The sequence below is a fragment of the Pseudorasbora parva genome, chromosome 5, assembly GCF_024679245.1.
Source record: "Pseudorasbora parva isolate DD20220531a chromosome 5, ASM2467924v1, whole genome shotgun sequence".
Lineage (NCBI taxonomy): Eukaryota > Metazoa > Chordata > Actinopteri > Cypriniformes > Gobionidae > Pseudorasbora > Pseudorasbora parva.
Window position 1 is genome coordinate 49954383 of NC_090176.1, and position 17395 is coordinate 49971777.

At 40.7% G+C, this 17395-nt stretch overlaps 1 protein-coding gene across 1 annotated transcript in view; it reads left to right on the top strand.

The window, feature by feature from the left end:
• Window positions 1-16211, top strand: part of LOC137075729 (protein mono-ADP-ribosyltransferase PARP14-like) — a 28847-nt gene extending 12636 nt beyond the window's left edge. The window contains exons 10-21 of the mRNA XM_067444642.1: window positions 234-296; window positions 3794-3970; window positions 4048-4220; window positions 5559-5664; window positions 5743-5862; window positions 6029-6091; window positions 6596-6775; window positions 6859-7038; window positions 8922-9539; window positions 10617-10771; window positions 12532-12706; window positions 15773-16211. Coding sequence (XP_067300743.1) covers window positions 234-296; window positions 3794-3970; window positions 4048-4220; window positions 5559-5664; window positions 5743-5862; window positions 6029-6091; window positions 6596-6775; window positions 6859-7038; window positions 8922-9539; window positions 10617-10771; window positions 12532-12706; window positions 15773-16071 — 2309 coding nt within the window. The 3' untranslated portion in view covers window positions 16072-16211. The remainder of the gene's footprint in view (window positions 1-233; window positions 297-3793; window positions 3971-4047; window positions 4221-5558; window positions 5665-5742; window positions 5863-6028; window positions 6092-6595; window positions 6776-6858; window positions 7039-8921; window positions 9540-10616; window positions 10772-12531; window positions 12707-15772) is intronic.
• Window positions 16212-17395: the final 1184 nt, after the last annotated feature.

Genomic DNA, 17395 nt, shown 5'->3' on the forward strand with positions numbered 1-17395 from the left:
ACATTAAAATAATGAGTTTTTTTTTCTTTCTTTTAACGTGCAAAATAACACATTGTAAAATGCAACATTATAATAATTAGTAACTAGATGTACTTACTTTAGAGCTAGAGTTTGGTTAAGGGTTAGTTGCATGTAATTATGCACAGTTTATTGTATTTATAGTATTTAATTACAGTAACTAAATGTAACTTGTGACACTGTAAAATAAAGTGTTACCACTTCTTGTTCTTCAGGTGTATCGGGTGCCATATTTAAAGCGGCCGGAGTGTCTGTGGAGCAGGAGTGTCAAAAACACGGTGAGAACGTTACACAACGCATTATCAACCTTTGGTAATAATCACATGAGCAAGAGATGGTCTGGATATCGTCTGTGATTGGGCCGCACTGATACTGAATGGCAGGGACTGGTAATTTTAAACAAAGTAAAGTCAGAAACTTTCAATCCATTATTTTGAGAAAGAAGTACAGTATGTAAATAATTAAATCATTATGTGTCTGTAAGTCTAATGGGATTAAATGATGTCAGTGACACTGAAAAATCAAGCCAGCTTTATTTATTTATACAATATAGATCATTTCAAAGCAGTTTCACAGTAATAAACAGGAAAATAAGTAAGGGATAATCCACGGCTAGCCATGCATTAAAGCATTTTAATGCACGGCGTAGAGGCGAAGAACCGCCCGACACGAAGCAGAGCCTCTAGGTCGTGCATTAAAATCATTTAATGCATGGCTAGCCGTGGATTATCCCGTTTATACCATGGTTATTTGCCAAGTTAAAAACAAGTTAAAGTCAAACTGATGTTTTTTAAGAGACGGGTTAAAATGACGGTTGTTTTCTTACGTCTCGTTAGTTCTAGCACACCGTCGCTTTAAATAAAGTAGAGCCATCGAAATGTTTTTATATGAATAAATGACCACATTTATTTAAATTCATTATTAAAAGAAAGAGACAGAGAACTGAGAGAGAGAGAGAGAGAGAGAGAGAGAGAGAGAGAGAGAGAGAGAGAGAGAGAGAGAGATATGCGTTCGCGATCTCTTCTTCATGTCAGTCTGAAGATCCCCTCGAAGCATAGCGAACATAACTTAATGATTATTTAATGGATTTATTAAAATTATTTATGAACGGCAGGCAACACTGCAGTGACAAGGCAATCTTTATTTGAACTAATCATCATTATGTAGCCTAGTGTGAAATAAACCCCGCGTCAACCTATAAAGACACATTACATTTAATGCATTAAATTAAATATGAATATAGGTGCTCGAGTCTGTCAGTGTAGGTGTCACGACCATCATAGAATGTAAAAAACGCACGACACATGGCGACATGTTCCGCAACTCGGTGTCATGCCTGAGTCAGTGTTTGTCGCGTTATTGTCAGTGACATGACAATGAAGACCGCATGTGCTATATGTGCCAATACGCCCATAGTCATAGATAGGTGTATACATACCTGAGCATAGTGACATATGTGCCATTGGCTTCTGTGTGTCATGTCTCATGTCACTTAATGTTGCCATAGATATGTAACTTTATACATATAGACATATCCGTGGCTGATACTGCAGTCTGCCACTGTCACTCTGTTTGCAAGCGTAACTGTGTTACTATGGTTACCAGTGTTAATAGTGGCGGATTAATTTCGAACTGTAATCAAACTGACTGGAACTACCTGTGCATTAAACGGTTTCACTGCACACCTTCCAACCAATCAGAATCGAGTATTAAAACAGACCATGGTATAACAGAAATTATGCAAACTTCAAATTTGAGACTAATTCAAATTCTGCAGTTCATCTGATAGTGTCAGTGTCAATAATATACATAATTTTAATTGAAAAGTATTTGTACATTTAAAATTCTGGGAACACTTTACTTAAAACCTTTATATATAAGTATTGTAATGCATTATTTATGGCCCTTATAATATGTTAAAATAATATTATAATACTTATCTGTTCGTTTTGTTACGCCTTTAGAAAGTATAATGCATTTAAACACATGACAAATAAACAATTTCAGATGTAACAATGAATTTGCATATTATTTATAAACAGATAAAATGCATTATGATGCATATTATAAATGCCTTTATAATGCATTTTGCATAAATGTCATTAGATACAAAATGTCACAGCAATATCACTAATTACGATGTCAAAGTGTTTACATTTCTAGCCTGGCGTGGTCATACTCAGCTCTAGTCTGAATATGAGTCTGATGCTCCATTGGGCTGTGATTATGGGGCGTGTTTCAACCCAACCAGGAAAGACCTCAATTGGACAGACCGACAACCAATCAGAGCAGCGGAGTAAATGACGTATATTGAGCGACGTGTAGTAGTGGGAATCTTTGAATATCGTTCAGCAAAATTAACAAATCATTTTTCAACTCATTTCGTTTAATTTAAGCACAATTCAAATGTCACATGTTAAATTCCCCAACACATCTAGTATTTATGCAAACGTTGATCACATTTGGAATAAAATAATAATTATAAGCTAATGCAGCCAAGGCCAAACTTTAAGAAATGATTCATTAATTGCATTATTGCTGTTAGTTCACCTTACCTCTGAATCCGAGTCGTTCTTTCTTTTGTCCTCTCACATTTAATCACATCTGTTCCCTGGAAAGATTAGTAACGTTACACCTCTCATGTCTTTGGGTTTGAGTTGTTAGTTCCATCATCAGTGTCTGATCTGGGCCGTGGCAACCCTATAAGCAATGCATGCAGTCCCGAAAACAGAATTGATAGTTCAGCTCTCGTCTTGAGTCTTCGGGTTCCAGTATTCGTTTTCACAGCCCCATAGGCTGAGTGCAGAAGATCCTGTACAGAACCGATGGCCTGTAGCGCATGCACGGTCAACTCAAAATGAACGAATCGCTCTCTGAGACAACTCGTTGTACCCGAGTCATATTTAAAGGGTTACTTCAGTGATTAGCATATGGCTTTGTATCAGTAGAAACCCTGGAGTATATGCGAATGATATCCCCCTGAGACAAGAGATTTATGCATTTTATTTCTGGAAAAATTCCTCCGATGACGCAAAATGACGATATTTGCGTCATTGGAGGAATTTTTGGCCAGAGGCTAAAGACTATAGCCAGCAGAGTGAGCTATTTCCGAATTTTCAACCCGTCCATGAGGGATGAGATCGCACTCACAGCGCTCGGCTCGGGCAGCTGCAGGCATTCATGTAAACAGAGCGGTGCGGATCAAAGTGAGTGTTTCAACTTCTCAAATTAATTCCTATGAAAGCTAAGCTTCCAAAGACATGAATTGAAAACGCGCCAGACTGAACACACGCTAAGACCGACTGCCGCGAGTGCGGACGCGTTTACCTCAGCTCTAGTGATGAGTGTAATCTGACTCCTGCAGCGTTTGTGCTGAGACTCCCTCAGCTGCTAAATCACATTATATTGAACAGACACGTTCAGTTTTTAATAGTAGTGTCTGTTCTCTAACTGAACTGATTTTATGAAAATGAAAGTGGTGGGAAAGTGATCCAGTGATTCAGTTGCGGTGACTTTGGGAGTGGCCTCATAGGGCAGCAAAGCATTCTGGGAATTGTTGTCTTTCATCCCCATGAGACGACAATACATTTTCGGTCTTTTTTCAGTCTAGAAATCACCAAATTCAAAAATAATTTCACATTTCTACTACATTAATGACCCAGTTTAAATACAGATTCACCTTCCCAGCGCTGAAGTACCCTATTAAGATTAGTTCAAAAGAACACATTTTTGAATGGTTCAAAATGTTATTTTCATGGTTTCTTTATCTCCGAAGGTCCGTTGCAGAATGACGTGGCAGCCGTGACCAGCGGTGGGAACCTGCAGTGTGATGTCATCATTCACATGGTCGGCCCGCATTCGGCCGCAGAGACCCGATCACGCGTGAAGAAAGTTCTGGAGCGCTGCGAGGAGAAGCAGATAACCACGGTCTCCTTCCCTGCCGTGGGCACCGGTACGCATGTTGGCTGTTAAACAGGCCTTAAATGCATGTGAATGACGTGTCACCCCGTCTGCTGTCTGTTGTTAAAGGTGGTGGAGGAGTTCAGGCGGCGGACTCCATCGCTGCCATGCTGGAGGCTTTTGCAGATCATTTGACTCCAAACGTCTCAACTGTGATCAAGCTCATCTACATTGTGATTGCCCAGGACAACATCCTACAAGAGTTTCAGAAAGGTCTCGAAACTTGGACTGCAAATACACAGGTAGGGATGCCAACCAGAACCAAGATGTGCGATTAGTCGACTAATCGCTTAAATGAGCGACTTATGCCGAGTTCAGACTGCACGATTTTAAAACTTTTCACACTGCATGACTATCTGGGTGTATGATTCAGTTGCTGCTGTGTTTACACTGACTGATGGATCGGCGACTGGGGGTTTTACACTGCATGACTTTACAATAGGAAGAATCGCAGACAACTCTGTCCCATCCGCAAACTACATTTTACAAACACATGAATGATGCGACGGCTGCCATTTTGCGCCAGAACGCCCACCACACACTAGCTGATTGGTGGAGAGGAGACCAAGTGATAAAGCCAATCAGGAAAGTGGGATGATTAGGAGGCCATGATGGACTGAAGCCAATGGGCAAATTTGGCCAGGATGACAGGGGTTACACCCCTACTCTTTTATTGGAAAGACATCCTGGGATTTTTAGTGACCACAGAGAGTCAGGACCTCGGTTTAATGTCTTATCCAAAGGACGGAGACAACTCTGTCCCAATTGCAAACTACATTTCACAACCAAACACATGCGAGAAGTGATTCGGAAACAACGTGAGATCACGCGCGTCAGACCGGAGTTCTTGCGCGAGACTGGAGTTATTAAAATATACAGTTTGCAGAAAGCTTGTGGTCCAAATAGTCTGTGCGCTGATTTTCAGTGAAAAGGAGAAAAAGAAAAAAGATTATGAGGAGGAAATGGTTGGGGAGACACAAGGAGTGATGGTTGTGTTCTGCAAAGAGAGTTATAGGTTGATAAATAATTTTGCAATGTGCTGCTGTTGTGGCGGGACAAGCAAATGGTTGTGCTTTGTTTCTGTTTGATTATAATTGTCAATATATCTATTAAAATACTGATATTCTGGTCTATAACTCCTCTCCCCTGTATCTTGCTCTCTCATTGGCTGTAGGCTATCGTGATGTCATTTTCAGTCAGAACACATTTCACACTGCAGGATTTTGAATTGATTCTCTCTGATCGCGTCTTTGATCATTCACACTGTGTGATTGTCACTCACAAGAACGAGCACCGATTTGCCTATGATTTCCGGCTTTTGTTGGCGATTCTGCAAAACCTCTGTCGGCGAGTCAAAATCGTGCCTAAAATTGGGCAGTGTGAACTCGGCATAACAATCGACTAGAAAAATCTTTAGTCGCTAAACTCAAGTAATTGCTTCTCCAGTAAATGTCTTGATTTAAGAATGTTTAGATATTTGTAATAGAAAACAAGACAGAAATACTGAGGATGAGCATAATTTTTTGCAGTTTAGTGTAAATGTTTTTGTGCACGTTTAATTAACATCAACACACAACTAGGAAAGTGAGGATGATGATGATGATGATGATGATGATGATGGTGATGAGGAGGATTGTAGCTCAACTGAAGAAAGCTCGTCGTCTGACCAAGAAGCAGATGCAACCGGTAATGCAGCTTTTGGCCTTTTGTAAATGTGTTGCTATAGATGTTACATTTATGCTTAAAATATTTACACTTCCCCAGGAAACCCAATGGAGATGATCATGGGCACCATTAGAGTCAAGGTGTTATCCGGTGACATCACCAAAGAGAGGGTTGAAGCTATTGTTAACAGCACGAACACAAGCCTTGATCTGAATTCGGGTGAGTTTGTTTTAATTAACCTGAACTGAATCAACACTGAGCTGAATAATGACACTATTGGCTTTGGTCTCGTATTTGAAGAAGTTTGCATTGCTGTGAAGCTGCTTTGAAACAATCTCTATTGTATGAAGTGCTTTAGAAATAAAGTGGATGTCTTCCCGCACAGGTGTATCAGGAGCCATTCTCAAAGCATCAGGACTAACTGTGGTGAACGAGTGCAAAACAAAAGGTAAAGCTTTCATAAATGTGGGCATTTCTGCCGATTACAACCTCTACACTGCAAAAATATCTAAATATTCTTAAATCAAGATGCATTTACTACATAAGTAAAATTACATAAGATATTTTTTCTTGTTTTCTAGGGGGAAAATATCAAAATGAAGTGAGTTTTTGCTTAAAACAGGCAAAATGATCTGCCAATGGGGAGAGAAAAATAATCTTATTTCTGTTTGGGACGGAAACAAGAAACAAGATTTCAGTCAGAAACAAGTTATTTTTCTCACCGCAATGGCAGATCATTTTGACTGTTTTAAGCAAAAAACACTCAACTCAACAAAAAACAAAAAACTCACTAAAACAAGAAGAAATATGTCGTTTTAATTATATAGTAAATGCATCTTGATTTAAGAATTGTTAGATATTTAGACTAGAAAAAAGACAAAATTACTGAGTAAGAAGAGCATTTTTTGCAGTGTAAGAGAATAATTGCTCATTCTTTCTCTCCTGAATCAAGCGCCTCAGCCTGCGGACGGCATGGTCTTGACTAAAGCTGGAAATCTGTCAAATATTAAACACATCGTTCATATGGTTGGGCAGACGAGTGAGAAAGGCATCAGCAGCTCCATGTTTAAAGTTCTGCAGATGTGTGAAGAAAATCACATTCAGTCAGTTTCATTCCCAGCTCTTGGAACAGGTAAGTTCATGCATTGAGGAATACAGATGGGCAAAGACAAAGCGAGAGGTCTGGATAAAAACGCAGTGTTGATTGTCCTTCAGGAGCTGGAAACTTGGCGGCAACAGGAGTCGCCAATGCAATGACTGAAGCTCTGATGAAATTCGCAAAGGACTCACCGAAACATGTCAAGCGCGTCCACATTGTGATCTTCCAAGCGAAACTGCTGCCTGACTTTCGGGAGGCTGTCAAGAAGTGCAAGAAGATTCCTCGGGGTGCTCCTGGTACGTTTTGGTGCATGAAATATTGTGTGCAATAATATATTTTGTCTACAATAATATAGATTGTTTTAATGATGTGGGACCTGACATTATCGAGTGTATCCCTCACTTTACAAAAACACACCCAGAGAGCGCACGCATATTCTACGTAATCTAGCAGGTTAGAAAAGTGTGTGTGAGCATTGAGACGCTTTCACTGCGTGATTTACTTTGATAAAATGCATTTATAATGCTCTCAATATTCAATATAAGGGGCAAAAATGCCCCTGTTTTTTCTCCAAATATCGCCTAACTACAAATGTGATTTTGATTTTATTCAATAAACAACGGCCTGGTTTCACAATGAGGGCTTAGACTAAGGCCGGAGACACACTGCAAGCGTGGCGTTTCTGTTGCGTGTCAGCCGCAGGGCGGCTGCGTGGCGTTTTATCTGTCTTTGCACACCAGAAGCGTGTCTGACGCGGCGCTGCTGCTGCTGTTGATGTACAGGGAAGCTCTATACTTCATGTTAAATATAAATATATAGCCTATTGATACAGCAAAGACAACGTCGGCAGTAGCCTATTGACCATACATATCTATGGTATTGATGGCAAAATAGGCTACAGAACATTTTGTTCTGTATTGACAGGTTTAATATTTCAAAATCGATAATTATGTTGTATTTTATTATTACAATTAGGCCTATATCTGCATTTATGTTAACCTACATACTTTCAAACATAAAAATGTAATTTATTAATATGTATTCGTGTCAAAATGGCATATAAACATCTTTTCCTATGCTATTTTGCCTAGAAACGCTTCCAACACGCTCGCGTGTCGCGTGAAAAATAGGCGTCTCTTCTCTTTGAAGCATGCACGCGTTTTCCGCGCGGCTCGGACCGCGCGTGTGACGCAGGCAGTATGCAAGCTCTAACAGGTTAACATGGGAGCCGGAATAAAAACGGACACGCCACGTAGCCGAGACGCTCACGGCACGCTTGCAGTGTGTCCCCGGCCTAAGCCAGGTCTTCCCCACGTGAGCTGGATATTCATTCAAAATAAAGTTCAACCATGCATTCATAATAATGAAATCTGAATGAAGCTTATGCAGCATGTTTACTGCTTAGAAATTCGATGCGGTTTACCTCTATGTAGGCCTATGTCATGTCAGGCACGAGCCGTGGGCGGAGCTACAGAATCAGGCGTTGTTCTTATTATGTTGAGGCGCTGCTTCACCACACGATGACGTCAAGGGTCGACATATTCTGAGATCGATCGATTTCTGGGCCTGGTGTCAATAAAAGCTTTTCTTTGACTAACAAGGAAGTTTTCAGCTCTCAAACTTATTTTAAACTTAAAATTTCTCAATTCATGACCTCTTCAAGACAAACAAATGCTTCGTCCCTGAATGACTTGCCAATGGGATCAGAAAATAACACAATTTAAAGAGAAAACAAGTTTATTGGCAGATATTTTGTTCTTGTGTGAAGAAGAACAGTGTGAAGCACAAGCTGGAACTAACCTGGTTACTTTACCGTTTTCCTTCCCGTCCTTCGGATGAGACGTTAAACCGAGGTCCTGACTCTCTGTGGTCATTAATAATCCCAGGATGTCCTTCGATAAAGAGTAGGGGTGTAACCCCGGCATCCTGGCCAAATTAGCCCATTGGCCCCTGTCCATCATGGCCTCCTAATAATCCCCATATCCTGATTGGCTTCATCACTCTCCTCTCCACCAATCAGCTGGTGTGTGGTAAGCGTTCTGGCACAATATGGCCGCCGTCGCATCATCCAGGTGGAGCTGCACATTGGTGGTGGTTGAGGAGATGTAAAGCGCTTTGAGTGTCTAGAAAAGCGTTATATAAATGTAACAAATTATTATTATTATTATTTTCTCAACAGTACGTCAGCAGCCACCGGTGAGCCGGACTCAACAACCAACCCTTTGTCTAGCCAGAGAAACGGCCACCGTCTTGTTCCCCATTGTGTCCGTTGATGTTTACGGGATGTCCCATACAAACCTGGCTGAGGTCAAGAGACTCCTGGACGAGTTGATCTCTGATGAGTGCGTCAGCAAAGACGTCCAATCGAGACACATTGCCGACCTTTCTGAAGCCGACAAGAAATCCATAATGAGCCTCAGCCGAGCCAATCAGGTCAGCGTTCTGGTGATCAGTCTGGATGAGTTAACCGTTTCAGGGAAGAAAGACGACGTCTTGGATGCTGTGCTAAAGATAAACGGCTTCATCCAAGCAGCACGAGACCGAGAGATGCGAGCGGGTGAGGTGAAGCGTCTGCAGGAGACGGTGCGATGGGAGCGGGTCAGAGGAGATAGCTGGGAGTCGCTTGATCCCGCAATAAGCTACGACATCGAGCTCGCATTTCACCGCAAGCAGAAAAGCCATCAGTTCCAGGAGAACGGTGAAAGCTACACGGTGGACTTCAGCGAGATGAAGCTCACAAACAGCAAGCAGGAGTCCTGCAGGATCAAGAGGACTCTGCAGGGAGATTCGGACACGGGTACGAGTTCAAAATGCAAAGGTTTTCCCTTGAGAATCAATCAATCAACTTTATTTATACAGCGCTTTTACAATGCCAATTGTTTCAAAGCAGCTTCAGTGTTAAACAGGACAATATTGCAACAAAAATTGCTTTGGCTGTACAGCCGCTCTGGAGAAACAGTGATGTTATCAGCTAATTTTAATTTACCATATAGCAACAATGTTTGCTGATCAGTATTATAGTTTATAGAATTAAATTAGACCTTATTAATTTATTTGTATATTTAGTTGAATAACTTTGATCATAATTTTAGTGTCCCCAACTGAGCAAGCCAAGCCAAAGGCGACAGTGGCAAAAGGAACCAAAACTCCATCAGGGCATGATGGAGAAAAATAAACCTTGGGAGAAACCGGACTCAGTCGGGGTGCCAGTTCTCCTCTGGCCTATTAACACAAAGTGTATGATTATTATTTTAGCAACCTTACAGGTCAGAAATCATATTAGATCGGGAAAATTCAACATTTCTGGATATCACGCAAGAGACGGGTTTATTGAGGATGGCGTGTCAGAAGCATCAGTCTGTACATCACTGCAAAAACATGGTTTTCTTTTCCATTTGTACGGGAAAACAAGACAAAAATAGGCTACAAAAAATTCTTAAATCAACATACATTTACTTGAGATGCAAAATAACCTTGTTTTCTGAAAAATGTAACAAAATGAAGCAAGTTTTTGCTGAAAACAAATCAATGGGATCATGAAAATGAAGTTAATTAAAATAATAATAATAATAATAATAACAACATGTTTTATTTATATAGCGCCTTTCCCAAGGTCAAGGTCGCTGTACACAAAATATACATACATATACAATGTAGAACATAAACATACAAAATATACAGAAGAAAAAACAACAACTCTAAGCAGAGGAGGATTAGAAATACTGTAAGAAAAGATATGTTTTTAGTTGAGATTTGACGGAGGATATAGTAACAGTGTCTCGCAGAGAAAGAGGGAGGGAATTCCAGAGAAAAGGGAAAACAAGTTTATTTCTCTAGACTGTTCTGTCTGTAACTTCACTTGTTTGTTTCTCAGCGATCATTCATCCTCTTCCAACATGGACCAAAATGGATGGACAGGATTTACAAATAATGCCCTTACAATCAGATTCAGAAGAGTACAAGAAGATAAAAAAAGACTTTTTGAGCTCCAGTATTCGCTCTGGTGTGCCACCTGTACAGGTTCAACAGGTAAACATGATTATTAAAAATGATCTTCCGCTGTATTTTTTCTTTTATGTATATATATATATACACACACACACACCACATCTGGCCCAGTTCTGCATGACACTGTTGCTGTCGGGATAAAGTTGTCTTTACTGGGAAATGATTATTATATTATTACAAATTATGTGACTCTGTCAGTTTGTCTCTAGTTTTTAGTGCCAAGTTTACATCGACTACACATCAGTCATTTATGTAACCATCATTTGTGCATTATTGGCTGTTCTGTTAAATAAAGTTACTAATCAAGGGAGGCAAGTTATTTTACCTTTGAAAGTAGTTAGTTACTCGTCTCCCCTCAGACGCAGTGCTTTAATGCCCACAAGATGGCGTCATTGATCGGCGAATCAGATACACTAATATTGCCAAAAGTTTTGGGAAGCTTGTGTTTACATGCACATTAACTTAAATTACTTCCTATTCTTAATCCGTAGGGTTTAATATGGAGTTGTCCCACCCTTTGCAGCTCTAACAGCTTCAGCTCTTCTAGGAAGGCTTTCCACAAGGTTTAGGAGTGTGTTTATGGGAATTATTGGCCATTTATGGGAATTATTGGCGAGGCCTGGCTCTAATTCATTCCAAAGCTGTTCTATTGGGTTGAGCTTACTCTGTGCAGGCCAGTCAAGTTCCTCCACACCAAACTCTTTCATCCATGTCTTTCTGGGCCGATGCTTTGTGCACTGGTGTGCAGTCTTGCTTGAACAGGAAAGGGCCATCCCCAAACTGATCCCACAAAGTTGGGAGCATGAAATTGTTCAATATGTCTTGGTACGCTAAAGCATTAAGAGTTCCTTTCACTGGAACTAAGGAGCCACGCCCAACCCCTGAAAAACAACCCCCACCCCATAATCCCCCCTTCACCAAACTTTACACTTCACACAATGCAGTCAGGCAAGTCCAGTTCTCTTGGCAACTGCCAAACCCAGAATCGTCCCTCAGATTGTCAGACTGAAGCGTAACCGGTAACTCAGACAACACGTCTCACTGCTCTAGAGTCCAGTGGCGGCTGCTTTACTCCGCTGCATCCCACGCTTTGCATTGCTCTTGGTGATGTAAGGCTTGGATGAGCTGCTCGGCCATGGAAACCCATTCCATGAAGCTCTCTACGCTGTTTTTGAGCTCATCTAAAGGCCACAGAGGTTTGGAGGTCTGGAGCTGTCGACTCTGCAGTAAGTTGGTGACTTCTGCACACTGTGACCCTCAGCAGGCGCTGACCCCGCTCTGTGATTTTATGTGGCCTATCACTTTGTGGCTGAGTTGCTGTTGTTCCCAATTGGTTCCACATTGTTATAATCCCACTAACAGTTGAGCGTGGATTATTTATTAGTGATGAAATGTCAGGAATGGATTTATTGCACAGGTGGCGACCTATCACGGCCCCACGCTTGAGTTCACTGAGCTCCTGAGAGCGACCCATTCTTTCACTAATGTGTGTAGAAGCGTCTGTAGGCCTAGAGCTTGATTTATACACCTGTGGCCATGGAGGTGATTGAACACCTGAACTTAGAGATTTAGAGGGGTGTCACAATACTTTTGGCAATATAGTGTATTACAATACCGACACACATGGGTAAAACATGCTTGAATATCGGGGATATATCAGTAAAATAGACATTCTGAAGTATGTATATTGGTAGAAAGAACTTTTTTTTTTTTTGAAGTGTGTGACTGATTTCATGTTGACAGACCTGTGTTTATTATCAACGTCTGAAATGGTTTCTCAGATTGACAGGATTCAGAGTCAGTCCCAGTGGCAGAGATACTGTGTGCTGAAACAGGCCGTGGATAAGAAATATCCCAAACAGACAAACGAGCGCCTGCTTTATCACGGAACCAACCAAGACATATGCCAAAAGATCAACAAGAACGGCTTCAACCGAAGCTTCTGTGGGAGAAACGGTACGCCTCAGGTCTCCTTTTGCACCGCTGACACAGAAAAGTTTCTTTTCTTTATTAGAGAAAATACAATAATACTAGGGAAGCTTGTTTCCACCACATATTAAGAAATAAAAAAGGTAATTTGCGCCTTTTTATCTCACAATTCTGACTTCATAGCTCATAATTGTGAGTTTATATCACTCAATTGAATTAAAGAGATTAGTTTTAATAAATGTACACTTGAGCATAAAATATTCATCCCAAAACATAGGATTGATTGAATAAAAGACAGACTCTTCTCTCTCATAATTATGGAAGTTTGTTTCCATCATGGAATAAAAATAAAAAAATAGCAAGAATAGTGAGTTTTTACACTGCAATATATGTTCTTCCTCAGTATTTCGGTCTTGTTTTCCAGCTCAAATATCTAAACAATCTTAAATCAAGACACATTTACTGTAGGAGAAGACAAAATGACTGAAGATATTAAGTCTTTTGTTTCTGAAAAATAATTTTATGCTTAAAACAAGAATAAATATCTGCCAGTGGAGTCAGAGAAATCAACTTAAAGGGGTACTTCAGCGCTGGGAAGATGAATCTGTATTTAAACTGGGTCATCAATGTAATAGAAATGTGAAATTATTTTTGAATTTGGTGCTTTCTAGACTGAAAAAAGACAGAAAATGTATTTGTCTCATGGGGATGAAAGACTACAATTCCCAGAATGCTTCGCTGCCCTGTGAGGCCACTCCCAAAGCCACCGTTACTGGATCACTTTTACTTTCCCACCACCGCATTCATCTTCATAAAATCAGTTCAGTTAGAGAACAGACACTACAATTAAAAAACTGAACGTGTCCGTTCAATATACAATGTGATTTAGCCGCTGAGGAAGTGTCTGCTCTCTGCAGTCATTCTCAGCGCGTCTTCAGTCTGCCGTGTTTTCAGTTCATTCCTTTGGAAGATTAACTTTCATAGGAATTAACTTGAGAAGATAAAATACTCACTTTGCTCTGCTGGCCGCACCGTTTCCATGAGTGCCTGTAGCTGCGAGCTGAGCTGTGAGCGCGATCCCACTCCCCATGTGAGAGTTGAAAACATGCGGAAATAGCTCCCTGTGCTGGCTGTAGTCTTTAGCCTCTGGCCAAGCATTTTTCCGATAACGCAAATCAGCGATATTTGTGTCACCGGAGTAATATTTTCAGAAATAAAATGCATAAATCTCTCGTCTCAGGGGGATATGAGAGGGGGGAGCACGATCATTTGAATATACTCCAGGGTTTCTACTGATAGAAAGCCATATGCTAATCGCTGAAGTAACCCTTTAAAGGGGGGGTGAAACACTCAGTTTCAGTCAGTGTCATGTCAATCTTGAGTACCTATAGAGTAGCATTGCATCCTGCATATCTCCGAAAAGTCTTTATTTTTTTTATAATTATATAAGAAAGATGCGCTGTTCCGAGTCTTTCCGAAAAAAGCCGAGCGGGTGGGGGCGTGTCGTGTGAGCGGAGCTAAATAATGACGTGTGCAGCAGCGCGCTGCAGTGAGGAAAGTGATTCGCTCTGTGAGGAAAGTGATTCGCTCTGTGAGGAAAGTGATTCGCTCAGTGAGGAAAGTGATTCGCCCGCCGCGTGAGGAAAGTGATTCGCTCTGTGAGGAAAGTGATTCGCTCAGTGAGGAAAGTGATTCGCCCGCCGCGTGAGGAAAGTGAGTCGCTCTGTGAGGAAAGTGATTCGCCCGCCGCGTGAGGAAAGTGATTCGCTCTGTGAGGAAAGTGATTCGCTCAGTGAGGAAAGTGATTCGCCCGCCGCGTGAGGAAAGTGAGTCGCTCAGTGAGGAAAGTGATTCGCCCGCCGCGTGAGGAAAGTGATTCGCTCTGTGAGGAAAGTGATTCGCTCAGTGAGGAAAGTGATTCGCCCGCCGCGTGAGGAAAGTGAGTCGCTCTGTGAGGAAAGTGATTCGCTCAGTGAGGAAAGTGAGTCGCTCGGTGAGGAAAGTGATTCGCCCGCCGCGTGAGGAAAGTGAGTCGCTCGGTGAGGAAAGTGATTCGCTCAGTGAGGAAAGTGAGTCGCTCGGTGAGGAAAGTGATTCGCTCAGTGAGGAAAGGGATTCGCCTGCCGCGTGAGGAAAGTGAGTCGCTCTGTGAGGAAAGTGATTCGCCCGTCGCGTGAGGAAAGTGCTAATACAGATCGACCGCCGGCCTATCAGTGGGTAAGTCAGTAGCTACTGGTTATATCACCTGTTTAGCATCCTACAAGCCCCGCTTTGATGGGCGTAGCCTGTTACTTTCGCTCTCTCCCTCTCTCTCTCTCTCACGCGCTTCCGGTAGAATTGTCCGTAAGGCCCATACAAGGAAATTCCGCCCCAACTAACGTCAATGGGAACGCATGATCTCAAAAAACTTGCCGAAACTTATGACTAACCGGAAGTAGTATTTTTGACAAAGAAATACTCCCATCAAACGTCCACCTTAACTTTTGAAACTTTGTCTATGTTTAGTATGGGATTCCAAGTCTTTAACAGTGTAAAAAGATCAGTATGCATGAAACAGCATTTCACCCCCCCTTTAACATAGAGCTCAATGAGATTCTGCTCCTTCTGGAGCCTGTCTCTAGTGGCCAGTCGATGAATTGCAGTTTAAGTCACTAACGTATTGGTTTCAAGAGAAACTGGGGGAGGTTGCCGCTTGATTGAAACACAACTTTTAACTCACTCAAATGTGTGTAATATGATAAAACAGCACTGCGTTACCACACACACTTGAGCGGAAGAAGAGGAAGCAGCGGCTGTGGCAGAATATAAGCTCTATAAAGTAAAGAATATAAATAAGAATATAAATCACGGCATCATCAAGGTGAAAAATGTCTTATTGTGAATTTAATTCAAAGGGAAAATGTTTTTTTCTGACCCATTGGGAGATGTTTGTTTGACAAAAATAATAAGAAAATATTTTTTTGCGGTGCATCTCACAATTCTGACTTTTACACAATTACTTTTTAATTTTTTTATTCTGTGGTCAGAAACAAGCTTCCATACATAATTCCCAGTTTCTTCACAATACTGACCTCTGACATGTTTGGTTTCAAGCGGTCGTTCACGGCGATGGCACATACTTCGCCAGAGAGGCCTGGTACTCCTGCCAGGATCAGTATTCAAACCCAGACGACAAAGGGCTGAAGTACATCTACCGAGCGCGAGTGGTGACGGGCTCAATGTGTCAGAGCCGACAGGGAATGAAGGAGCCGGATCCCATCGACCCGTCTGACCCGCGGGCCGGCCTGCACGACTGCGCCGTGGACAGCCTTCAGAACCCGTTCATCTTCGTGGTGTTCTGTGACGCCGGAGCGTATCCGGAGTACCTCATCACCTTCAAATCTAAAGTCTGACCTCTATCTGACAAGCACATTATCACGTTTACAAAGTCAGTGTTGACAGACGGACAGATGGGAGAGTCTAGAGGACTTACACTGCAAAAAATGCTCTGCTTATATAGTATTTTTGTCTTGTTTCCAGTCCAAATATCGAAATATTCTTAAATCAAGATTCTTTTACTAGATAAGGAAAATTACATATTTGTTCTTGTTTTCTGGGAAAAATATCTAAATGAAGTGAGTTTTTGCTTAAAACAGGCAAAATGATCCGCCAATGGGGTGAGAAAAATAATCTTGTATTTGTTTAGGACAGAAACAAGAAACGATTTCAATCAGAAACAAGATTATTATTCTCACCCCATTGGGAGATCATTTTGCTTGTTTTATGCAAAAACTCCATTTTGAAAAAAGAAATATCTTATGCCATTTTACTCGTCTAGTAAATGCATCTTGATTTAAGAATTGTTATATTTAGACTAGAAACAAGACAAAATTACTGAGTAAGAAGAGCATTTTTCCTTCTCAGAATGATACAGGACAAACACACAAATGTTTTTAGACTTTTATCAGTAGTGCTGTCTGTCAGCAAACACACAAAAAGAACGATCACTAAATGAACCGGCAGCACTTTGCAATAAGGCCATATTTGTTAACTAGTATGAACTAACAATGAGCAATACATTTGTTACAGTATTTATAAATTGTTGTTTATATTCGTTAATAACTATACATTGTTAGTTCATGTCAGCTCAGGTACATTAAATAATATTCACAGACACAACTTTTGATTTTAATTAGCGATACATGATATATCAGCCACTATATTGGCTGATATCTGTTCATTTTAATGTTATCATTATCGGCCTGATAAGAAAACTTGACCGATATATTAAAGCCGATAAATAATGGATTATTTCCTTCAGCTGCACTGCAAAAAATGCTTTTCTTACTTAGTATTTTTGTCTTGTTTCTAGTCAAAATATCTAAAAATTCTTACATTAAGAAACATTTACTAGACACGCAAAGGTAATTGTCTTGTTTTGGGGAAAATAACTCAAAATTAAGAGAGTTTTTGCTTAAAATAAGATAAATAATCTGCCAGTGGGGTAAGAAAAATAATCTTGTTTTCTGATTGAATTAAGATAATTTTTCTCACCCCATTGGCAGATTATTTATCTTATTTTAAGCAAAAACTCTCTTCATTTTGAGTTATTTTTTCTCAAAACAAGACAATTACCTTTGCGTGTCTAGTAAATGTTTCTTAATGTAAGAATTTTTAGATATTTTGACTAGAAACAAGATAAAGATACTGAGTAAGAAAAGCATTTTTTGCAGTGTG